The sequence below is a fragment of the Dermochelys coriacea genome, chromosome 3 (genome assembly GCF_009764565.3).
Source record: "Dermochelys coriacea isolate rDerCor1 chromosome 3, rDerCor1.pri.v4, whole genome shotgun sequence".
NCBI classification, from domain to species: domain Eukaryota; kingdom Metazoa; phylum Chordata; order Testudines; family Dermochelyidae; genus Dermochelys; species Dermochelys coriacea.
In genome coordinates this window covers 199,682,086-199,708,636 of record NC_050070.1, presented here as the reverse complement: position 1 = coordinate 199,708,636, position 26,551 = coordinate 199,682,086, and the positions used below count along the sequence as shown (strand labels likewise).

At 43.2% G+C, this 26,551-nt stretch overlaps 1 protein-coding gene across 3 annotated transcripts in view; it reads left to right on the top strand.

The window, feature by feature from the left end:
• Positions 1-1,280: 1,280 nt before the first annotated feature.
• The window catches only part of SPTLC3 (serine palmitoyltransferase long chain base subunit 3), a 120,292-nt gene continuing 95,021 nt past the window's right edge, over positions 1,281-26,551 (top strand). The window contains exon 1 of one of the 3 annotated variants that reach the window (XM_038396212.2): positions 1,281-1,409. Coding sequence is in view for 1 of the 3 variants with exons in the window: in XM_038396209.2 (XP_038252137.1) it covers positions 6,337-6,447 (111 nt within the window). In the remaining 2 variants the exon portion in view is untranslated. Of the gene's footprint in view, positions 1,410-1,792; positions 2,045-6,303; positions 6,448-26,551 lie in introns of those variants that run through there. The other 2 variants (XM_038396210.2, XM_038396209.2) reach the window with 2 other exon arrangements.

Sequence of the window (26,551 nt, the reverse complement as noted above, 5' to 3'; positions counted from 1 at the left end):
TGTGAGCAGCCTCTTCTACCACCTTGCACAGACCTTTACCCCACTGCAAAGCAGGTGCAAAACACTACTGCTCTGACATGGCTGCAGCTGTAATCTCGCCTCTACTGGATGTTTATAGGGGGTGAGCGCATGCCCAAAAGATGCAGCTCTGCCAGGTGGCACTCAGTGGGCATGACAGACATGTTTAGAGGACTCTGCAGGTCATGTATCCGGCAGGGATTGAGTGGGCGTTTCCTGCAATTGCTCCACGCAGTCATTAGCATTTGCTGTGGTTCCAGATATGAAAAGAGGTCTGTCTCTCTCTCTCTTCTCAGCTGCCCACCATTCCCCCTGCTGCATCACAGTCAGCACAGACAGAGCAGGTGGGGTGGGAGAGGGAAGGCGGCAGAAGCTGCCCACCACCTCAGTCACAGCTCTCTGCCAGGAGGGCAGGTGGGGATTGGGAACAGGGACTGAATTTTGTGGGGGAGGGGATGAAGCTGGGGTGCAGGGGTTCAGAATATGATTGGCTGCATGGAGAGAAGAGCGAAGCTCCCCACATCTCACACACACACACAAAACAGCGTCCCTGTCCGCTGCTCCAGCCTCCCCCCGCATAGCAGTCCCTTCCCCCAGGCTTATTCTGGTAACACCTGTCTGTCCCCCCAGAACCTACCCCCAACTATCCTTTGCATCCCTAAGCTGATTTCCCCCCACCCACCACTGAGGAGTGCAAAGATTAATGGCCTGCCGTGCCCTGCCCCCACTGCTGGGGGACTCTGTGTGAGTTGTGAGGGGATTCACTGAGAGGCAGTTGTGTAGTGCTGCTCTGAGCTAGGCAGCTGTAGAGGCAGACAGTATTGATGCTGATGTAGTGCAGCCCCTGCATTAGAAAAAGCCCATGGGTCACTGGGTATTGAGATGGAGGTAGGGTTGCCAACCCTCCCAGTTTCGGGCTCAATCTCCCAGAGGCTGCTGCAGCCAAACCGAGAGATTTTAGGCCTAAAAGTCCGGTGGCGCAGCGGGGTTAAGGCAGGCTGCCTGCCAGCCCTGGCCCCACGCCGTTCCCAGAAGCTGCCAGCATATCCCTGTGGCCCCTGGGGGGGGCAGGGGTCTCCACATGCTGCCTGTGCCCCAAGCGCCAACTCCGCAACTCCTATTGCCCAGGAACTGCAGCCAATGGGAGCTGCGGGGGTGGTGCCTGCAGGCAAGGGCAGCGCACAGAGAGCCCTGACCCCACTTACCTCAAGCAGCTCCTGATTGCTGGTGCAGCGGGGCTAAGGCAGGCTCTGTCCCCACAGCTCCCATTGGCTGCAGTTCCCAGGAATGCGGATGTGCTGGCTGCTCCCAGGAATGGCGCGGGGCTGGGGCCAAAGCAGGCAGGGAGTCTGCCTTAACCCTGCTGCACCGCCCACCAAGAGCCACCCAAGGTAAGCATTGCCCAGCCAGAGCCTTCACCCCACACTCCCTCCTGCACCCCAACCCCCTCCCCCAGCCCTGAGCCCCTTCCAGCACCCAAACTCCCTCCCAGAGCTTGCACTTTGCTGCACCCTCTCCTGTACCCTACCCCTCTGTCACAGGCTCAGCCTGGAGCCCCCTCCCACACTCCAAACCCCTTGGCCCCAGCCCAGAGACCACACCCCTTCCCACAGCCAGTGAGAGTGAAAGTGAGTGAGTGTGGGGGAAAGCGTGCGATGGAGGGAGCGGGGTGGGGCCTCACAGAAGGGGCAGGGGGCGTCGCAAGGGTGTTCAGGTTTGTGTGATTAAACAGTTGGCAACCTTAGATGGAGGGCCAAACTTCCCACAATGCTGCCCTCCCATGGCCCACCAACCTGGGTCTTTCAGGAGCAATGCTGCCATTGGATCTCCCACCACACCTGGGGTAGTTTTTTGGTCACCGTTCTAGTAACTTTGCAAGATTCTTGTGCTAGGTCCTTCCTCACTGGGCCATCTCACAGACAGACAGGCTCACGCTTGGCATTTTGTGAGGCATTGGAAAGCTTAATGTCCTTTTTCCAATATGTCATCCTGCAAGGACTGTGGGACTACAGTGTGAGCACCACAGGTAAGCAGACTGCAGTTTCAGAGAGTATCCCTACATTGCACAGAAGTAACAAACTGGCTGTTGGACTGCTGATAAGTTACTAGGCCAATCATGTCTTGTAGATTTGGTTATGGTTTGCAACTGTGTACCAACTTTAGTGGCTATTTAATCAGTTCTGATTTCTGCCGTAAGGCTGGCAAGCCACTCAACATGGTACCTGTGTGACTATGGCTAGGCAGCTGGCATGCTGCAATTACTGCTTAAGCTAATTGTGATTATTACCTTGTCTGTCCCCTGTATATTTGCTTTATTGCATCTATCCATTGCCTCTTGTTATGCTAAAACATTAAGATTTCTGGGTCAGGGACTGTTTTTGTTATGTGTGTGCCTATCAACTAATGCAATGGGGCCCAGATCCCTGACTGAGGCCTGTAAGCCGTTCTGCAATACAAACAATAAATAATAACCACATGTGATTTGATTCCAGGCCACACCTCAAAAGACACCTGTTTTGTGAACTCCACGTTTTATGCTTTGTTTGCATCTGAGCGAGTGGGTTGAGAGGACAGGGCATAGCCTGGGCAGGGTGGCCTTTCTCTAGTGCCTTTTTTAAATTGTTAGGTAAGATGATTATACGTGTGGGGTCTTTTTATTTCGCATTCATTGTTGTGAGCTCAGAGAGACGTTGATAGACACATTGGAAAGTAAAAATACTATAGGGAGCTTGTTTATTTTTCTACTCACTTGAGAAGCCACAGGCAATACAGGGCCAATTTTGAGTTTTCCCAAATGAGTAACAAATAGAAACTAGGCCCAGGTCCTCATAGGTTGATTTCAATAGATGTTAAGAGCCTAAACACCTGAGGGTCTGGGCTCTACAGCTCAGGACTAAAGGTGGAGTTTAGATCTCAAGGGCAGATTCATCCCTCCTATGGGGAAGGGATGAGAAAGAGAATTAACCAGATGTGGCAGAGTTAATCATGTCACATAATACCCTACATCTCAGAAACCACAGAGTTGAGGGGAGAATAAGATCCTTTATAGAGTAGAATGGCATATACAAACTCAGGTATACTAGAATCACTGGCTTTCTGCTACAAAGACGTGTCTAAAGATGGTACAGTTTCTTACCATAGGGTGATCAGTCAATCACAAAGAGCACAAAGCATCTTTTCCAGGAGACTGGGATTCACTGAGAAACCATAGGAATAAGTCCAATATGGAGCATGCTCAGCATGCCTTTCTTTTAAGTAGGTTTGCTAGGTACAGAAAGAACAGGTATAATTCATTCTTGTCATCCTTAATTTTGTAAGGATTCTATTAGTGATGCAAGAAAACCACAGGATACCATTAACTATTACTGGGCCTTCACCCCCACCTACTTCCTGGCTGGTCTTACCGGGATCTTTTCCCCAAGTCCCAATCACTTACTATAACTAACCTCCATTATTAACGTATTACTGCACACTAACCATAACTAACCCATCATACAGTCACCCTGCTGATTGGCTTAATGGGGTCTATCAGAGACTGTGATTCATAGAAAAATGAGGCAGTGTTGTCTAGTAGGCTGAGCAAGAGTCAAAGGCCAGGAACTCCTGAATTCTAATCCTAACACTGACTCACTGTGTGATTACATTTTCCAGTTTTTAATAACCCTTGTCATTGTTTTGGTATCTCCATAACTGTGAGTGGTTCTGTTGTCTTCAGCCACGAAGGCTGTTACCATCTGACTGATACTGAGGATGTAGGTCAAAGGTTACTCACAAAGGAAGACAAAATCAGGCATCAGGCTTGTGTGGAAGTGGATTTGTTGGATTGGTGGCATGGTTTGTTGTTTGTTTTGCTGTCTTCTGTTAAATTAAAGGCCTGGACAGTTTTTTATCTTCGTACAGTTCTTGAATGCCCTGGAAGACTTTATGGACAATTGGAGAAGTAGGGGGATTCTGACATACCAAGGAAGTAAAACCTGCTTCATCGAAGAGGGAAATGAGTTTTAGGGGCAAACTTAGGAATTTTAAAAAAACAAACAATCTGAGGGTATGTCTACGCTACTCTCTGGATCGGCGGGCAGCAATCGATCCAGCGGGGATCGATTTATCGTGTCTAGTCTAGACGCGATACATCGATCCCGAGTGCGCTCTCATCAACTCCTGTACTCCCCCGCCGAGAAAGGCGCGGGCAGAGTCCATGGGGGAGCGGCAGCAGTCGACTCACCATAGTGAAGACGCTGCGGTGAGTAGATCTATGTAAGTTTGCGTAACTTAGATCGATTCTTCCCCCCCTCCCCACAGTAGACCAGGGCTAAGACTCTTGGGAGAAAAATTCTCTTTGTAAACAATTCAACGCCCCTCCCTATCAATCAATTCAAAGCTAGAAAAACTCTAAATACACATTTCTGAGTCCTCCAACACTCAACAGATAAGGGAAGACATGATTTGACAATCCTGATACTTCTAAAGGAAAAAACACCTTTCAGGTATACATACATATTTTGAAGAAACAAAAAAGGTTTCAGCCCCTTTAAATCATTTTCCTTTGCAAGTCTCTAAGAAGAGAGAAAGAAAGAGAGGAAATACAGTTTAATATTTCAGTACATGACCCTGGCAAGAGATTCTCAGAATTGGCAAAAATTTGTTCTACTTCAGATTTTAAATCTGGTTAATTCAACATTTAAATACTGATAATAGTTTATGGTAACTTGAAAGTTTCCTGTATTTGTTTTGGAGTCAAATAGTGAGTTTCATTTTCTGTACTGTAACCTATAGTTTGCTGTCAAGAGAGCAGCTTTCTTTTCCACTGTTTCTTTTATTTAATATTTTTACATATTTTTACCGATTAAAGCCTCAACTCTACTATTCTTTGAAATGTAGATTATATGATTTCCTTTAATCAGAAAAATTAAAGTTGTAGTTTTAGTTGTTGTTAGCTCATAGATACTATAAAGATCTCCACTTCCTATAATCAAATAGATAAGTAATCTCAAATAGGAAAAAGCATCCTGAAAATCTGTTTGTCTGTAAAATCTACAAGGCCCTGATTCTGCAAAGACACATGCTTGACATTAAGCACAAGTGTTTCCTTTAAAGTCAAAGGGCCCCAATCCTGCAAGCATGCACATAAGTGGTCCCATTTACTACTTATATGCATAAATGTTTTGGGACTTAAGTTTAAAAATAAGACTCGCTCAAACCTACCTGTAACAAAGTTTTTAACATTTCTCATCATTTGAATTGCATAACAATCTGTTTAATCCTATTGTTAACAAAGCTACAGCAATTGAGACCTACTCTCACACTGTGGCATAACAGTGATCTGTACCAAAAAGATCTCACCAAATGGAAGTTTTTCCTGAGTAAAGACTATGGACTTGTATCAGGATATCTTGGTAAAGAAGATATAAATAAGGTGTTCTGCTGAAGGTGGAATGGATGTGCTAAATTCTAATAAAGGCCCGAATATGCAAACACTTTGCATGTGCTTATCTTTACTAATGTAAGCAGTTCCCTTGTTAGCACAAGTGTTTACAGGATGGAGGCCAAAGAAATCTGTGCTAATTTTGGCGACTGAGCCTATTTCAATAATAATGGTGGCTGACATCAAGATTTGCATAAGTTTAAAATATATAGTCTTCCTTCATTATTTTATGTATTATTTATTAATTATTGTATTTAATTATAGCCTTCTTATTATTATTTTTAAATGTTGTGTCTGTCATCATATTGGTTAAGAAGGTAGCATGCATGATTTTTCTATGACCACAAAGTATTACCTGTTCCAGTGTAGAAATTCTTAAAACAACCTTAACATTCTGTGGCTCACCTTGCTTTTTAAACTTTCAACCTTTTACTGCGCAAAGCAGGATAATCTATCACTTCTCTGAGTATTATCAAGGGACAAAAGTATGGTACCGGGAGATATTTAGGAGGCAGTGTATCTTTAAGCATCTCCACCTTGGAATCCACCCACTTTTTTCTAGCTGCAATAATCTTGTTGACTCACCACATAGGTGCTGTGCTCATACAGTAACCAGCATGAGCTGTACACTTTGTAGTTTTTAAAAGCAGACCTGTCACCATGTACTTGCCATTTTACCTCATTGGGGCTGAAGCTGTATAAAGGTAACAGTTTGGTTTTAGTTTAGAAGATCTTGCAAAAAGATAGTCCCTCCTCTCTTCCTGGAAAAGCCAGACAGACCAGTTGGATACCTTTCAGGCCTCAACTCGGAACTTTATTTGTTCATCCCTCTGCCTTTTTAAAGTAGAAAGACCTGACACACTCTTAAGAACTGAGAACCTTATTGATTTAAACAAATGGCTAATCCCAATGCTGTCAGCAATGGACATCTACATTGTCATCAGAAACGGAATAATCTCTTAAAAAGTGGAATCTATAAGAAAAATGGAATTGCTAAAGAAATTAAGGTAAGATTTAACTAATCACTTATTTAATTGCTCTGAAATCATTTAGATGAACAGTTACAAATTTATTTAATAAGAAAGCTTTGTAATCATCTGTCTTCATTTTTCATTGAATGGATGGTACACTATTGGCTTTTTCTGTTAAGTTTTACCCATATGGGACCTGATTCTGCATTCTTTGCATCACTGGCTGAAGTCAATGAGCGTTATGGATGCTCAAGGAATAGAGTGGAGCCCTTGACCTAACTAGATTTTGGTATTTCATATCAGAAATAGAGAAACCACACACACTTTAAAGTTGTGATTCCCTAAAGCTTTCCTAGTCATGGTGCTGATACTGGTTTGTAAACTTATTTTATCCTTTTAGAAAGTTTGTGTGAAGTGTTTTTATTATGATTTGATGCTGCACACGTGTGACTTAGAAATGAGGAAGGAGAAAGGTTTTTTTGTTGTTTGTAGCTTGATTTTCCTGGTGATTATACTATTGTATGCCTGGCATTGTGTCTAGTTTACCAAGGCATGCTTAGCACGCTTAACAATTGATCTTTTTTTATTTACATGAATTTTACAGTGTTATCAGTACTTAAAAATCAGATTAATCTGCAGACCTTTCTTTCAATATGTTGGCATCTGACCTGCCTCTTTGAAACCACAGCCTTTCATTTGCATGAATGCCTCACTACAGCTAATGAGAGGTGCATGGTTTTCCCCATATGATACATCAAAACCACAGGTGTTCTCTTGTTAAACAGGTTGTATGGACTACATTTTAAAAGATGTAGGTGAAGCCCATCACTATCATAAATGTATTGGATTTTCAAACCAAAGTCGTGCTGTTTTTGAGATTATATTGATGGCTACATCATTTTTGAGCTAAAGTTTCAGTTGGGAATAGAAAAAGTTTAAGAGCTAAATTTTCTGCTTTGTGCCAAAGTGCTTACCTGACATATTTTTTTTTCTAATTTGGCCTATGCCTAAAGCTTTAGGCAATGACTGTGGCTCTTTGAATTGTCAGGCTCAGATGCATTAAAATCAAGAAACTTCAGTCTTAAGTCTTTTCATAATGAGAAGCTCACTCATTTACCACTCTCATTAAAGCGGGTAAGGACACACCCAATGTAAAAGTTAGTGGGTGCTGGCCCCAGGAGTCTCCAGCGTGAGTGGCTCTTGGTTGCTGGCCCAACCCCATTATGGAAGGGAAGAAAACTTGTGCAATGACAGGGAAAACCATGTCTTGGGATTTGCTCCTATAAACGAAATGTGAAATTCTGTGGCATCATTTTAAAAATTAAAAATATTTCCATTTGTAATGTATGAAATCTATACTTTTAGCACTGGTAGCAAATTCTTAGGTGTGCATCTTACCATCCAGAAATAGTTAAGTGGCTGGACAAGGAATGAGAAATTGTTACAGTAGCAAATTCAGAGGTGTTGAAAGCTTTGCCACCTATTAATAAATAGGAATATAGTCAGAAAAATAGAATTGCATGTATTCGGGGGTGAGTGGTAAGAAAACAATGACTGGGACATGGGGGGGTGGTTACTTGATGCACCTGTAAAAGTTGGGAATTATTACCCTTAAACACCAAATCAGTGGAGGAGAGGGGGGTATTATTCAATAATTTTGCTGTTGAGGGGATTTGACGGGTGCACAGTGTTTTATTGGGTGGGTTCAGTTGATGGAGGGCTGCAGCTGGTTCTGCCTCTTGGTTTCCTTGGTCTCCTGCTTTTTATGCTGTTGGACCTCGCAGTTGCTGCAGCTCTCAGTCCATGCCCTGCGACAACAAGGCTACCCACTGCACGAATGCCTCATCGTCCTGCTTCCAATGAATCTGCCCCTTCCCTGATGGGCTGGGGCATCCATTTACAAATGACCAACCAGTAGAACCCTGAGGCGCTCATAGCCTTCCAAGCTGGGGGTCAAGTCCCTGTTGGATTTTCCATTGCTCCACCGCTTGTTTGGCGACTCTGCAGTGAATGTGTCCAGGGGCTGCTGCCAGTCGAGGTGCCAGTCTCGAGCTTTGGGGCTGCCACTGCCGTTGTGACAGCATTCTAATATGTAGCACTTTCCAGCTACGTATCTCAAAGGTTATAGGGGGGAATATCGTTATCCCCAATTTATAGATGGAGAAATGGATGCACGGAGATATTAAGTGGCTCACTCAAGGTTGCAACAAGTCAGTGCAGATTTGGTCTGAGAATCCAAAACTATGTCTGTGCTGCCTGCCATTCGGACTGCTGGGGTGTAAATAGCAGTAAAGGGTGTAAAGAACTGCACTGTAACCCCCCGGGAGGATGCTGCGGGCCTGAACTAAAAGGCTCCTTGTTCCCATTCATGTAAGTCTTTTTTGAAAAGCATTAAATGAACACAAACCAAAAATGCAAACTAGGAACCTTTGAGTTCAGGCCTGCAGTATCCACACAGGGCGGCGGGGGGGATGGTTTACAGCCCAGCACTTCGGTGCACACTGCTGTTTATGGCCTCATAGCCCAAACTGCAGGGCAGTGTAGACAAGCACAGATCTCCTAAATTCCAGTCCCAGGCCGTATTGTTATCTGTCTTCCCTATTCAGAATACTCCATATTGCTTCTCTTATTGAACTACATTGCCTGCTACAAACACAGATTGAAGGAGGAGGGGACAAGAACAGACAGGAGAGCTCTGTACAATAGGAATCTACCTTTTCCTGTCTGGTCTGTCTCTTCCTCCCAGCTAACTCTGCCCCCATTTTATCATGTTTTCCAGTTCTTTGCCATCCAGACATGTAGTGGATGCTGCTGTTACTCTGTCTCTGATACTTGTCTGGCCTCCATCACTGTACACTTTACAATCCTTAATGTATTTATCATGACAGCTGCCGTGTGACATAGGGAGACTCCATTATCCCCATGTTACTGATGCGGAATGGAGGCACAGGGAAACTAAGTGGTCAGACAGGAAGCCTGTGGCAGAGCAGGAATTGAACTCAGGACTGCCATAATTCAGGCTGGTGTTCTAATCACTGAACCTTTTCCCCCACTTATCCTTGCTCCTCACCCTGACCCCACTTTTCTGCCCATCCATTACTGATGAGTAAGTGACATGCATGGGGAGTATCCCACTGAGACAGGATACTTGGGTGATGTACTCGATAAAACTGGCTCTGACACTGATCTTTGACTAGTCACTTAGACCCAGATCAACAAAGGTATTCAGGCTCCTAACTTGCATTGAAATCAAGACCCATCCAAGACCACAGGCAAGTGCTCGGGGCAGGTATCCCCTCCCACCACTTGTGCTGCTGTGACTACACTCTACTTTTAGCATGCTAGCTCAATCAGAGCTAATGTGCATATATCTTCTGAAGCTTGGAAGCACGCCCCCAGCTCAAAGTGCGGACATACCTCCTGCTTAGGCCTATGGTTTCTCGGGGTAAGTGGTAGCTTGAGAGGTGATACAGAGGCTACAATGGGGTCGTGAAAGTGGCCCCACACAAAGCCAGGAAATGGAGGATGCAGCAAGAGTTGCATGTGAGGGTACATCTGCACAGGGATAAAAAACCTGTGGCTGGCCCTCCATGACCGTGAAGGGTCCCAGAGCTTGGGCTCCAGCTTGAACCTGACTGACTACATAGCAATTTTTAGCCCTGCAGTTAGAGCCTCACAAGCCCACAACAGCTCACCCAGGCCAGCCCTGAACATGCCGTGGGTCTTTTATCCCTCTGTAGATGTACCCAAAGTGATTGACTGGCACATCAGATTTTGCAGAGTTCAGCCTCATAAATTTCTTTGCTGAGAAGCTAGTAGCAAGCAAACTGATTTGGGTTGGGATCAGTGGCACATTTTGCATTTGAATGGTGTGAGAACACGTGTGTGTGTGTGTGTGTGTGTGTGTGAGAGAGAGAGAGAGAGAGAGAGAGAGACTGTCTTGGACCTGCAAAACCCCAAAATGTTTGTTCTCAATGGAGGGTGTTTTCAAATGGGCTCTGGAGCTGGGGACAAGGGGCAGAGGGCCATTTGAAATTACCAGCTGTGGGGAGGAGTCAGGCTCTGCCCAATTCTAGCAATTTGTGGCATGCCATTGCTGATCGCAGAGGATGATGGCAAAAGAGTTAGCATTAAGTGGGGAGCAATGCAGGAGTTGCAGGGCACTCTGCTAGGAGAGATGCTGTTGTCTTTGGGAAAGAGGCCTAAGGCCCTGGCGGAATGGGACTGTGCGAGAGAGCCAACTCTCTCTCCTTTTTAATGCAGGAAGTTCCTATATAGGGGAAAGCAGAAATTGTACGGCTCCTTGTTCTGGGACCTTTGGTAAGTCACTCTGTTTGACCAACTCTTCATTGCGATCATAACAGTCAGGAGACCTAGTTTACAACAGGGTTACATGTGGTAATGCGGACAAGGCCCAATTGTGTCCCCATAATGAGGCTGATCACTTGAATTACCGAGGGGTTTAACCTGGTTACAGGGATATGGTTAAAAGATGGAGTACAGATAGAGCCCCCAACCATGTTGTAGCTGGGGAGGAGATGGGGGGGGACAACTGGATTGTAATTAAGTTACCTTCCTTTTACAGTGGTATGATTTCTAAAGCACACTTACATGTTGCATATTAATTGGTCCCTGTAGAGCCTACTGGTGTACACTCATGGTCCCCTAATGCACTTTAATGTACTACAGTTTCAAAGAGCCACAGAGTTCCTATATGATATTGGACAAGTCATATAAACCAGAATGTTCACAGGTGTGTTCCTCATATTCTGAGTACCCAATATAAGTCACCTGCAATATGGCTTGCAGTTCTGAGCATTCAGTACTTCTCAACTGAAGTCAATGAGAGCTGTGGTGTGAACATATAAAATGGTAAATTCTCCAAAAAATCATCCCATAGACATCTCAAATTGGGCACCTTAAACATATGTACCCTTTTATTCTTAATCTCTCTGGATATGTCTACACAGCAAAAAAAAAAAAACTGCAGCAGCTAGTTTCAGAACCTGGGTCAACTGACTCAGGCTCATAGAGCTCACACTACAGGGCTAAAATAGCAGTGTAGACTTTCCCGCTTAGGCTGGAGCCCAAGATTTGAGACCCTCTGGTCTCCTCCTGCCCCCTTGGATATTCATCTCAGACTCACCCACCCCTTTATCAGTCTCTTCCCATCTCACCACTTTCTAAGCCCAGTTCCTTGCCTCTCTGCATTCCAGCTGGACTTCTCATCTTTGCTGCTTGGGTGCCAGCACAGGAAACTTTGAGAGCGTAAGGCTGACAATCTCTTTGTTCTTAGTTCATATGCTTGGTGCTACCGTGGCCACTGGCTCCTGGGAGAACAATTGCAGGGAAAGTCCAGCTGAGTCTCTGCAGCCCTGAGTCGGACCATGCCCAGTACCAATGGAAGCTTTGAAGACTATAGCTGTCAAACTCTAAGAAGTCTCTATTGAGCATGTGTAAATAGAAAATGTTGGAGGCTTATAAATTGGCCAAATTTGGGCACCTTTTCACAGGAACAGCAAAAGTCAGACTCCTGACCACAGGACATCCTCTCCTGCAAAATTTCAGTCTCTTGCTGTAAAGCCTGGAGCCTCTCAACAAAACAGTTGTAAGCATTTTTTTTAAGTGGGTAAAACAATGTATTTTTTCCCTAGCATCATTCTGAGAAATGACCAAACTATTTCAGCTGAAACTTTCCTAAAAATATCAGGCATAAAACATTGCAGCCCAAATCATTCAAGTCTGGTGACATCAGAATGTTGGACAAGCTTAATGATCTGCATTCCTCCTCGTGCCACCTAAAATGAAGTCTAAAAGGCAGTAATACTCCCAGCTGGTCTTTGGATGATAACAATTGTTAAAAGTACGTATTAGGATCTCAGAACTATTTAGTGGTGAATTTTGTTTACAGCCATCTGCATTCTTCCTAGGCTCTTTTCTCAACATAAATCTATAAACTTTCTACAGGAGCAAACTCCTGGGATGAATTTAATTTAATTTAATGGATTTTAATTTAATTCATTGCTAGCTGAAAAGCTACTTAACATAAACTCTTTTTCATATCAGCTTATTCTTCTCCGACAAAAACAGGTACCAACAGGAAGCCATACACTCACTAATTTTATTGTGTACCAAATTCTGGTATTCCAGTATTTGGACTGCCTACCTTGCCCGTTTATTAGATAATATTTTTTATTAGACCAGCTTCTGTTGGTGAAAGAGACACACTTTCAAGCTTACACAGAGCCAGCGGCACCGAATTCCAGAGTTCCTGGGGCGGTGCACCCCCATTCTGCCCCAAGCCCCACCTCCACTACACTCCTTCCCCCCAAGCCCTCACTCCCACCATGCCTCTTTCTGACCCATTCCGCCCCCCGCCTGTTTCTGCCCTCCTGTTCCTCCCCCTTTTTCCCAGCGCCTCCTGCATGCTGCCGAACAGCTGATCACCAGCAGGCGGGAGGTGCTGGGAGGGAGGGGGATGAGCTGATCTGCAGGGCTGCAGGTCAGTGCTGAGCATGCCTCTTTCACCAACAAAAGTTGGTCCAATAAAAGATATTACCTCACCCACCCTTGTCTCTCTAATATGCGGGGACAAACATGGCTACACACTGCAAACAGTTTATTAGATGGTATTTTGTCTTTTATGACAAATAGAGTGATTTCTGTCTGCATTCTTTACCTGCGGTGCTAGCCAGAGATATAGCATAACATATAAATAATATCAGCAACAAGAAAATGATAGGTTAATGGATCTCTGGGGGCTATCTAGGACCCTATAAAACTAGACTTTAGCCATCACTTAATCAAAATAGTAATTAAAATCTTGCTGCCTTTAACAGCATGCTGGCTGTAACTGTGCAGTGAAGATTAAAGTCCAGTTTTATAGGAACCTAGACAGCCCCCAGAGATCCATTAACCTATCATTTTGTGTGTGTCTGCTTGCACTGGTGAGCTCCAGAAGAATGAATGATTATTTCTTTGGTAGGGGCAGATCTGATCTGAAGAACTATATAGAAGCACTTCATAGATTTTTAAAAATCACTTTCACTCTGCTGTTATTTAGTATAGGTGAAGCGGCACAGGGCAGAAAAACAGAAGTAGGAATGGATGAGGAAGAGGAAAAACTGGATACTTGGAGGGAAGTCTACATTTCCTTCCACTGGCTAATCAGAAGTCTCCTGGAGTTCCTTGTGGCGAATGTGTGTTTGCACAAATCGTTTGCAGAAAGAGTCCACACCAGAAATCATTGCATTTTGTGAGAGGCTTGGGAGGGAAAATGCGGGAGAGAGATTTTAATAATTTGATTAGAGAGGATAGCAGGAATGAAAGGAGCAGAGTACCAAGGCAACAGAAGTCAAAGTATTCCTCACTTGGTGATACTTCAGTCCAGTCAAAGAGACAGAGCTTCCAATGAGATCCTTCAGAGCACCTGGATTGTGAAGTGGGGAGTTTGCACCCCAGGACAAACTCACTGTGTGTACTCCTGTATCTGCTGCTCAGGGAACTGCATGACACCCTGTGCACCAGGAGTCTAGAGGCAACAGTGTCAGGTGACATCTGAATATTAGCAGCAGGCTGGCATAGAGCAGGATCTTGCTGCTGCATTTGACCACTGTGTGACTCAAGCAGTGGAGCAATTTTGAACACAAAGATGGAGGGCAACGAGACCCTCCTGCATAGCTCCATGAGGTCACATGCCCATGAGACTCCCAACATTTGCTTTGACCTCTTCAGCTAGATCCTCCCCTTTGCTCTCCAGGCCTTCCCAATAGTAGACTTTGACATGTGCTCTTAGTTTCCTCCCTACGTCTCCACATATCCTTCCATTCTTTCCCCTCAGCTTAGTGAGGACCAAGTTTTTCCTCAGTAATGAAATCTCGGAGCATGTTCTCAGTGCAAACATTGAAAGATCTGCAGCCCCTTCAGCCACCCTCAAGCTGCACTTTGCTTCCTCGGGGAGATTCTGGCTGGGTTCAGCTTTCCGGCCGCTGGATGGAGCCAGAAGGTGGTGACACATAGTATGCAGAGTTCTGCCCCACACAGTGGCACTGGAATGAGCGGTGGTGAGGATGAAGAGTAATAATACCAACCGAACACATGGCCTCCGTCATGTACAAGGCTCACAGTTTTCTTCAGTGACTTTCAGTATCCCCACTAGAAGAACTGTTCTGTCACCCCTAGCCACACATCCATCTCTATAATCACATATAGAATTTCTACCTAAACTGCCCCTCTCCAGGCCAGAAAGTCAACCGCCTGCACCAGAAAGTCAGGGAGGCGGCATAGGATATGTGGTATTGGTGTGCAGAAAGTTCAGCGTAGTATGCTGCTAACAGAATCCAATTTTAAAAGCATGGAATGGGAGGGGTGGGACGAAACTGGTACTGGAACAAAGGATGCCATGAGGATTAGTATGGGTCATGGAGATTCTCATGGTGCCCCAGACAAGCAGGCAGGCAGCCAGCCAACAGGAGCAGAGTGCAGTATCTGTTAAATTGTCAGTTTAGCAATGATAGGTATGGGAGTATTTTTCCAATGACTCCCATCCTCTAACCTAGATAGCTTGTGTGACACATAGGCGGACATTTTTCCCAAACCACGACATACTTCATTTCTCAGAAACTAAATAAAGCAGAGTCTCCTCACAACATCCTTTAGACCCGTCCTTCACTTTTGTAACAAGTCTCATGGTAACAGTCCTCAGCGATCTCCAGGGAGTAACCCTGAAGTGTGTCATCTGCAGACAAACACTCCTCTCCCAATGCACTGACTTCATCTGCATCATCCTGTGATTGCAGGACAGACTGTCACATCTTCTGTATCTGAAGGACCTGCCTTCTCCCTCCATTCCCAGAAGCCCTGTCTGTTTGCTGCTAAATAGACTGATATCTGTGCTGTGGTCTGCCCCCAGCAAAGATGCTATAATGAAGCTTTGCTGGTGCTCTTTAGGGTAGTTTCTTTGCAGTTGTAGAGGGCCTAATGTTTCTCTTTTGTAGTTCTCCCTAGACTGCTGCTGTGCCTACCTCTCTTGTTAGCTTCATGTGTTGAAGGCCAATAAAGGCAGTCCCAAAGAAGAACTTGCTTAAAGTAACACAGCTGTGAGGAGAGATTTATAAATGTCCCCCCGGGTCACTGGACAAAGAGCCCCCATGCAGACTATTTTTGTGATCTGCCCCCACCCCTCATAGTTTGGGCCATGTATATTCACAAACACACAGTTCTTGTGTGTCACTGACCATAGTGATGTGGATGGGAAATTAGAGACCAGTAAAGACAAGGCTCTATAAGAATATAGACTGAAGAATTTTCTCTCTCTGCCTGCTCATCCTCACTCTGAAGTCCTCCAACCTTCTCCCTGAAGGAACCTTAAACCCAGTGACTCAAAAAAGCACTCCTACGGTTCAGCTAAATCAGGTAACCAATCATAAGCCTCAAACTTCTGATGCTTTTAGCAATATCTGCAATCAACTATTTGCAAGCAATCAGAAGGCTAAAAATGATGTTAGAAAATAGTGATTGATTATTTCTTATTTACTAGATTGATTTTTTTATTCATGATTTGTGTCAAGCTCTGTTTGGATGGGAATTGGAATTCAATTAAAAATGCACAAAAATATCATTTTTTTTATTATTACTAGCAATTAAATAAAACTACCTTAAATGTGCTGGATACATGATAAATTTTTTCTTCTTAAAACATATTTTTCTTTTAAAACTCACTGATTCATTAAACAATGGAAGTGTTATCAGCAGTAAGTGAATTGAACTGATTGTTTCTAGTCGCCATGTCCTTTGAGAGTTTAAAACTAGTTGATCTTTTCCTCTCACACCTAATTTTTATTCATAGATTGGAAGAGGAAAACAAGCTTTCCTCCTTTTTCAACTCCCAATCAGTTTCTTGACCTTGAATGAACTAGTCATTGAACTGAGCTCGTTGAATAATGAATACAATATTCTTTCTGCACCCTGCAGAAGAGGGTTCTGTTATCAAACGCTGGGTTAGCTCTTCTGCAAATTCTGTGGAATGCCATTCACCATTTCAGTGGTTTGTCTTGTTTTAAGACTTTGGTGGCAAACATACTACCAAATAACTATTTTAATTATTTAATTTAAATTATTTTAATAGTTGATAGTAAGTTTAGTCCTTAACGTAGGTTGTCGTATTTTCAAATTTAATTTAAAATAGATTCTTTTAAAATATATTTAAATTAAATCCAGTTTTAATTGTTTTTTATCTACCTTGCTTCTCAGTAGCTGAGGCTCAGGAGTTGTCCTCACCATGAATTTGTCCTTGGACCTCATTGCTTGCTATTCTTTCTCTTCCTGCCCCTTTGTTCAACTCATCTATCTTACTGGCCCCTTACTAATATGCCTCTTCAGGTGGAGGGTGTATCTTGCACACCAAACTAATCATGTAGCGAAGCAAAGAACGACATTGGACATAGCATATTTGATATAGTGTATTGCCAGAAGGAGGAGGATGGGATATGTAGTTAGGAGGAAGGAGAATCTTTGGGTTACTGACAAATTACATATGCAAAGTACTTCTGTTGGAATCAGATTTACAAATCAGAACATTATGACTACCCATAATCCCAAGCATTGCTGTTAACATAGTGGAACCTACTTGGAATTTATAACAGAAACAAAACAAGCTAATATTACTTACGACACCTTCAGAAAGAAAAAAAATTCTCGTTCTACTTCAGTTCATTTTTTTTAATTAACTTATAAAGTCGTATTGGCTTTAGAGCTCAGTTCATCTCAAGCTAGAACAAGTAGTTATTTTTTGTGCAATCTACAGTTTTCTTAATTTGAAATCACTGACGGCTAGATTCTTAAAACAATATCTTGCCAATGTTTTTGTATTTATCATTCCAGCATAAGTCATTCAATAAGAATGTCCACAACAAGGCCCATAAAGCAAAATCACTTTAATGATAAAGTAACCAAGAAAACTGAGAGCCTCAAAAAGACAAAAGTCTCAAAACACTTTGTGGTTTAAAACAGAATTAAGCAGGATGCTAGACATTAATTTAAAAGGTGGGGGATTTTTCCTAAATAGAAGATGAACTCTTTTGGAAATCTAACCCCAATTGTGAGTGTTAAGAAGTTCTGAAAATCTGGCCCTATCTCTTAATCAGTGTAGCAAACAGGAATGATCTCTTTTTAATTAACTTTAATTACTTAAGACGGGAAGGGAGGAACTATATCATAATCAGATTATTCTGCAACCAGATACTGTAGGCATTATCTTCTAAAACAGTCAGATTACAATAATATCTGGACAGGTTTCAGAGTAGCAGCCATGTTAGTCTGTATTTGCAAAAAGAAAAGGAGTACTTGTGGCACCTTAGCAACTAACAAATTCATTTGAGCATAAACTTTCGTGAACTTTCATGTCCGATGAAATGAACTGTAGCTCATGAAAGCTTATGCTCAAATAAATTTGTTAGTCTCTAAGGTGCCACAAGTACTCCTTTTCTTTTTGCGAATAATATCTGGAGTAATTCAATTTAGATACCTATTTCACACCTATAAAGATCAAAGTATACATTTAAACAAAGACCTACAATTGCTTTTTCCTGGTGCAATTTTTAATAATTCAAATAACAATATTGCATGTAAGAAATCAATCAAATCAGGTACCAGTGATCTTGAAAACTGATCCTCCCTGTCATATCAAGCTTACTAGTGTCTTTAATAGTCAACAGCTTAGAAAGAAGAGCCTTCACTTAGGTGATAATTTACTAATGAGGGAGGGAAACAAGGATTTAGAGCAGCTGCTAAATCAGAGAATTTGGTCTGATTATCCTAAGGAGTGAACAGTGTTGAAAGTCAAAGTAGTGATGAGGTGGAGCTGCTTGAGAAAACAAAATGCTTAGTGAGAACTAGGTCAAGGGAGTGATTAAGATAGTAGGTGTGGGTGTCAGTAAAGCTGGAGGCCAAAGGAGAAGAGTAAGAAGAGAGGAAGTAAGAGTCACATGGTTTGCCAGTGTTGAAGCTGATAGCAGTCAGAATGAGAGTGAAGAACTGAGGAGAGCGTGAGCTAAAGCCAGGGAAAGGCATAGGCCATTATGTGACTGCAACCTGAAAGGAGAAGGGCAGGAAGAGCCAAGACAGAAAGCATCAAAAGAAGGCATTGAGGGAGGGGCTGAAAGCAAAAATGGGGAAGAGAGGAGTCATCCAGTGCCATAGCCTTCAGACTCAGGAGCGTGGAAGGAGATCATCAGAAGAGAGGGCACCCAGAGTTGGAGTGAGATAGTCTGGGAGAGGGCAAGGTACTAGAAGAGATGGTAGACTGCAGAGTTTTAGAGATGGAGAACTGAGTGGAAATAGAGCTTGTGGGAAGAGAAGAGGCTAGAAAGGACGGGAAGAAGGGAAGATCTAATGGCTTTTAGGGAGAGCAAAGATTATTACAGATGTCAACAGGAAAGAGGATGGGGCATCATTTGCTGGGGGAGGGGGGGAATGGGGCAGTTGCCCCCCCAAAAAAACTTGGTTTGCCCTCCTTTACCTCCAGATTTTCATAGTTCCTCACCAGTCAGTGCTGTGGTGTCTTCCTCAGATCTGCAAGGCTGTTGCGGATTGGGCTGGGCTAGGATCCCTACTTGCTGTGTTGTCAGTGCCACCCTCCTCACTCCGCTGGCTGGACAGGAAGCACCAGGAGCATCCAGAGCTGGATCTCAGCAAGCCTACCCCAATCCCTGCCCTAGGCTGACCATTGTTGAGACAACCCCCTTCCAGCCCTTCTCCCCACCCTACTCCCTGAGATAGGACCAGCCTGCCATCTCCCCACCCACCTCTGGAATGGGAGTGGCCGTTAACTCCCCACAAGTAGCTGTGGCTTCAGCAGGAGGCAGAAGCAGGGATGCTGATACAAATTCCCCCCTCTCCCACTCCCCAATGAATTTTTCTGAAATGGCGCTCCTAAAGGAGAAAGCACAGGAGGTGATAGAGGTGAGAAGACCTGTGATAATGGGTGAGGAAGGGTCAGAAGCAGTGGGAGAAGAGAAGAACTAGAGTAAGAGGGAAGGAGGAAGCCAAGGGGATTGCTCATGTGAGTAAAGCTACTTGTGTATGTATGGGTTAAAAAAGGAACTGGTTCATGGAGGATAGGTCCATCAATGTCTATTAGCCAGGAGGGGCAGGAATGGCGTCCCTAGCCTTTGTTTGCCAGAAGCTGGGAATGAGCGCCGGGGATGGATCACTTGATGTTTACCTGTTCTGTTCATTCCCTCTGGGGCACCTGAAATTGGCCACTGTCAGAAGACAGGACACTGGGCTAGATGGATCTTTGGTCTGTATGGTGGTGGTTGTGTTTTTAAGTATTTTTGGACCCTAAATTATGGACTTGACAGATAAATGAAACTATAGCTTTCACCAGGAAGGGGGAAAGGTGAAGGACACAGATTATGGATGTATGGCAATGTGATTGATCAGTATTCCTGTAATTTGGTGGTTAAGATGGCCATCTTGGTAAAGTACGCAAGCTTTTTTTTTTTTGTAGGCAATGCTGCAGAAGTGAGATTTTAGGGGTAAATTGAATGAATCAAGGATAGAAGCTTGGCAGAGAGATTTTTGGCAGGGTCTGCTAAGCATAAAGGACAGCATAGGAGAAGGCACAGAGATGTTTTTGTAAGGAGACAAGTGATGTATTAAGTAGAGGTAGGGTGAGGTGGAAGTAGGTCAGTCAGAGATATAGGCAAGATGCTTGACGTTGAACCTTGGAAGCAAAGACAAGAACCTTAATCATGATGCCTAGCACAATGGGAAGTCAGTGAAGTGCCTCCAAGAGAGACAATGCTTGGATTTTTCAATTTTGAACCATAGCATTCTGGATCCTACTGGATTGTTTAAAAAGAATTAGGTTACCAAACTACTGACAGAGGAGTGAACAGTGAGTAATGTGATTTAGCTAGAGGTTAGCACATGGTCCAGACAAACAAACAAAAGCATGTGGACAAGTTGTTTTCCAAAATATTAGTATAAATAAAATTGTAATACTTAAAGGAAATATTTCATCATTGTTTTAATAAATATATTCAGCAAAATAGAAAAAACATCGTTACCAATCCATGGTTGTTGCTCCCATCTTGTTACCGTGCTCCCATTCTGAGAATGCTGGGAATAAACTTGTGATAATCAACTGCGAGACTTTATTAGGTTGGTCTTTGTGTACAAGTCTGTGCTTATATAAGTATTGTGATCTATTTTAATATGCTTCCTTGATATTAAAGAATTATGTCAAGTTTATCATTTCCTTCCAAATCCAACAGAGGGCCCTTATACATAGGGGAAAAAATAAAAAAGGTTTTCCTCACAAAGTCTATTTGTCAGATAACTGTCACTTTAAAATAACAGAAGGTCATGATGTCTGGGGTGAACTTAGGAAGCGAGGGTAGAGATCCCAAGTTATGTTTATGGGCAGCTGGGACCAGTCTAGCAAGCTACTCAGTTATGTGTTTCCCCCTATGTAACCAATGTTAATTAAAAGAGACACTCTCGTTCACTTCACAGACTCATAGATAGGCTTTGAGTTTCAAAAGGGTTCGATGTCCCGCATTTGAGCCAGATTTTTCAAAAGAGCTCAGGTCTTATTTAGGCATTGATTGAAATAGCTAGAGTTTCAGCATTGCTTCCATTGAAAACAATGGGAGTTGTTGGGTGTGAGAACTTTTCTGAAATCTGGACACTTCATTTAGGTACGTAAACGGATGGTAACTCTTTTGAATAGTTGACCTTAGTCTTTTCTTTATGGGAATGCAGAAATGTCCAGGTCTTGTTCAGGGAGGCATAATGAACATACATCATGAACTTTGTCTCTATAGTACTTTTCATATAGCAGTAAGAATATTCCATTCAAGGTATAAATATTCCCTCAAAGGTTACCGTATACTTTAACCACATGTTTTACTTAATGTGAGGCAACGCAGTGAGGATCCTTTAAAGATGCTGACTTCTCCACCTCACTCCAAAAGAATGTGATGATTAGTGCTTCTTAAATGTAATGTATTGTAATGTTCTATTGACATTCTCGTAAACAAACTTGGGGAATGTGGTCTAGATGAAATTACTGTGAAGTGGGTGCACAACTGATTGAAAGAGCATACTCAATGAGTAGTTTCAATGAAGAGGACTGTGATCAATTCTTCTCCATGTCCATATAGGACAGGAAGTAATGGACTTACTGCAGCACGGGAGATTTAGGTTAGATATTAGAAAAACTTTCTAACTATCAGCATCTAGGCTCCTATGGATGGTTGTGGAATCCCCATCATTGAAGGTTTTTAAGAACAGGTTGGACAAATAACTGTCAGGGATGGTATAGGTTTAGTTGGTCCTATCTCAGCACAGTGGGCTGGACTTGATGATCTATTGAGGTCCCTTCCAGCCCTATATTTCTATGATGATATGGTTTCTATTCTATATAGGTTCTTATACTGCATTCATCACCACCATGTTTGGCAAGTGTGTTTTTGCTTTCTAGCTGGTATGTAAGTCCTGATCATTGTGGAAAGTTGACAGCATGAAATAATTTACAATACAGTTTGGTATGCTTTCCTTATTTATTTTTCTTTTTACTTGAGCATACTAGCTGTAGAATAGTTTTCTGTACAGTGCGTTCTAGTAGAATCCCAACTATCTGAACCTCCACTGTTTCTCTTTCTCTTTCTAACAAGTTGTTGACCTATTCTATTGACTGCAGATTATCAGATGATATTTTGATGTCACCCAAGGTTTTGGATTATCAGGATTCTACTGAAGTTCTAGAATGAAACAAGACAACCAAATGTAATTTATTTAAATGCAGAGGCAATATCTGCTTTATTTTAAAGAAAAACAACCCTTGATGCAATGTTAGAATTGCTAATTCAAACAAATAAGTCAAATTAAAAAATGAATAAAAGTTGCTTGGAGAATTTATAACAGCACCAGTGCAGTTCTTAAAAGCAACTCATATATGTTTTTCTTTGAGACACCCATCTGATTTTTGTAAGAACCACCCAAAAACCTTTTTCAATGTACATGCCATGAAATCATTGCATCTCTCTGAACTTCAGATCCCCAACTCTTCCTTTGCCATAGAACCATTGAAGATTAGGGTTGGAAGAGACCTCAGGAGGTCATCTAGTCCAACTCCCTGCTCAAAGCAGGACCAACCCCACTAAATCATCCCAGCCAAGGCTTTATCAAGCCAGGCCTTAAAAACCTCTAAGGATGAAGATTCCACCACCTCCCTAGGTAACCTGTTCCAATGCTTCACCACCCTCCTAGTGAAATAGTTTTTCCTAGTATCCAACCTAGACCTCCCCCACTGCAACTTGAGACCATTACTTCTTGTTCTGTCATTGGCCACCACTGAGAACAGCCTAGCTCCATCCTCTTTGGAACCCCCCTTCAGGTAGTTGAAGGCTGCTATCAAATCCCTCCCACATTCTTCCCTTCTGCAAACTAAATAAGCCCAGTTCCCTCAGCCTCTCCACATAAGTCATGTGCCCCAGCCCCCTAATCATTTTTTTTACCCTCCTCTGGATTCTCCAATTTGTCCACATCCTTTCTGAAGTGGGGGGCCCAAAACTGGATGCAATACTCCAGATGTGACTGAATAGAGGGGAATAATCACTTCCCTCGATCTGCTGGCAGTGCTCCTACTAATGCAGCCCAATATGTCATTAACCTTCTTAGCAACAAGGGCACACTGTTGACTCATACCCAGCTTCTCATCCACTGTAATCCCCAGGTCCTTTTCTGCAGAACTGCTGCTTAGCCAGTCAGTCCCCAGTCTGTAGCAGTGCGTAGGATTCTTCCATCCTAAGTGCAGGACTCTGCACTTGTCCTAGTTGAACCTCATCAGATTTCTTTTGGCCCAAACCTCCAATTTTTCTGGGTCACTTTGGATCCTATCCCTACCCTCAAGTGTATCTACCTCTCCCCTCAGCTTAGAGTCATCCACTAACTTGCTGAGGATGCAATCCATCCCATCATCCAGATCATCAATGAAAATATTGAACAAAACCAGCCCCAGGACCGACCCCTGGGACACACCACTTGTTACCGGCTGCCAACTAGACACTGAGCCGTTGATTGCTATCCGTTGAGCCCAATGATCTAGCCAGCTTTTTATCCACCTTATAGTCTATTCATCCAATCCATACTTTTTTAACTTGCTGGCAAGAATACTGTGGGAGACCGTGTCAAAAGCTTTGCTAAAGTCAAAAGTCCTACTTTTTGTCTGTTTTGTCTGTTTAGATTGTAATGTTTACAGGGCAGGGATGATCTGTCATGTATTTCTACAGCACCTTCCATAATGGTGCCCCTGATCTTGTTTGGGGCCTCTAGGTGTTTCCATAACTCAAATGGTTATTCATCAGTGCACCTGACTAATTGTGCACTTTCTGGACTATGCAATTAATTGAGGTACCAACAGGTTTTTGTAACTGCACCAGTGTCTCAAATAAATCATCTGGGGTGAGGCCTGGAGACACACTCACCAGAGGAAACAGGCTGAAGATCCCCTACTCCAGGGGTTCTCAACCTATTTCTTTCTGAGGCCTCCTCAACGTGCTATAAAAACTCCATAACCCAACTGTGCCACAACTGTTTGTCTTCATATAAAAGCCAGAGCTGGGGTTAGTGGGTAGCAAGCGGGGCAATTGCCCAGGGCCCCACACCACAGGGTGCCCCGCAAAGCTAAGTTGCTCAGGATTCAGCTTCAGCCCCTGATGGCAGGGCTCAGGGCCATGGGCTACAATCCTGCATGGTGGGGCTTTGACTTTCTGCTGGGACCCTAGCAAGTCTAATGCTGATCATGCTTGGTGGACCCCCTGAAACCTGCTCGTGGCCCCTCAGCGGGCCCCGGACTCCTGGTTGAGAACCACTGCCCTACTCCTTCACCAGATCCATGTGGGCTAGTTATTGTCCAACAACCCGTTTCCTGTCTGACCTTATTGCAGAAGGGTTCTGCTCTGCCTTACTGAGCCAAGCAGAACCATGGCAACCTTCCCTGTTCTCCTTCCCCAGGACTGCTTGTAAAGACTTCTTGCCTCTTATGTAGCTATGCTATACTTGGTGATGCTTTCTTAGACCTGGGCTACACTGGGACTGTGGGGGGTGTTCGAACTAAGATATGCAACTTCAGCTACGCTATTCATGTAGCTGAAGTCGAAGTATCTTAGTTTGACTTACCTGGCCATCTTCACGGAGGCGAATCAACCACGGCAGCTCTCCCGTTGGCTCCGCTTACTCCTCCTGTCGAGATGGAATATAGGTGTTGATTCAGGGATTGATTTATCGCGTCTGGACAAGATGCAATAAATCATTCCCCGATATATCAATCACTACACGCCAATCCGGCAGGTAGTGAAGACGTAGCCTTAGATTCTCAAAGGCTTGATTTTCAAAGAAGCAGAGTTCCAGCCCTTGAGAGTGAAATCAATGTGAGCTGCAGGTGTTCAGCACTTTTCTAAAGACTGGATGGTCTGATTTTAGAGTACTATGTGTGCTCAGTAGAAAACATTGAGTCCAACTTTTAAAGACAAATTTTCCCAAACTTCCAAAATATCTGTCCTCACTGAGAACTCGTACCATGTCAAGTCTGAAGTGATTATTGTTCATTTGGTTTTGCTCAGCTGTTTCTCTGTTACTCATAGTAACACCACAAGTTTTGAATGATATGCTTATTTGGAGGTCCCATTATTCGAGAAATAGTCACAAATACTTGGGGAAGAACAACTTACAATGGAACTGGGGTGAAAAGTTAAATAGATTAGAAGCTGGCTCACTAATAGGATCCAAATGTAATTGTAAAAGAGGAATTGTCATCAAACAGGTCTGTTTACAGTGGGGTCCCACAGGGATCAATTCTTGGCCCTACACTATTTAACATTTTTATCAATGGTCTGGGAGAAAACATAAAATCATCACTGATATAATTTGCAGATGACACAAAAATCTGGGGAGTGGTAAATAATGAAGATGTTAGATCATTTACTCAGAATAATCTGGATTGCTTGGTAAACTGCACAAGCAAACATGCATTTTAATACAACTAAATATAAATATGTACATCTAGGAACACAGAATGGAGGCTATACATACAGGATGGGGGACTCTGTCCTGGGAAGCGGTAACTCTGAAAAAGATTTGGGGGTTATATAAATTCAGACTGGAAATAAGGTGTGCATTTTTAATAGTGAGAGTAACTAACTATTGGAACAGTTTACCAAGGGTTGAGGTGGATCTTCCATAGCTGACCATCCAATCAAGACTGGATGCTTTTCTAAAAGATCTGCTCTGGGAATTATTTTGGGGTAGTTCTCTGACCTGTGTCATACAGGAGGTCACACTGACTGATCATAATTGTCCCTTCTGGCCTTAGAATCTAGGAAAGTCTCTCTAGGTTCTTATGTGCGTGCCCATCATTGTGGTATTTGTGTGTTTAGTGGGAACTCACCAAGAGCTAAAGCTTGTAAAGCCTACTGTGCTTTACTCCAAGCTCAAAGTGCCCAGAATGTTACGAAGTATCTAGAAGGGACTGGTGTTTCACAATACGCCCATTAACACCCTACAGTAGGGTCAGTTCTGATAGACTCATCTGTTGTTTCCTCCCATCTTCCTCCTACACTCTTCTAAGAAGAACACAGCAAAGACCTAATCAATTTATAAAAATTATCAGTAGTCTGGTACCATATTTGTAATCTTCCAGTGGTATATTATATTAGATCAGCTTTCCCCTATGTTGCATTAACCTGAAAGGATAGTTGCTAAAGTTCACCTTGGTATTGGTATGAATTTAATCCAAAAAGAGGCTATTCTTCCTCCTGGTGTTATGTCCTTTATCTTGCACGTCCCCTTTCAACCTAGATACCGTAAGTGTTGATTTATCTTTGACCTTTAGGCACTGTTCATCCCATAATGTTGGATAAGAAGAGCTCTCAAGATTGGCATTTGAAAGAATCTTAGTTCAACTTAAGATCCTTCATGAAGGGGGCCGGGGGGGGAGGGACTTTTGCATGAAGATGAAAAAGTCATTTATTGAATGGAATCTAAAACCAATCTTTCCCAGCTCAGATACAATGATATTTAAGAAGAACAACTTAATAACCCACTTGTTTTATTACATCAACATAATAGCAAT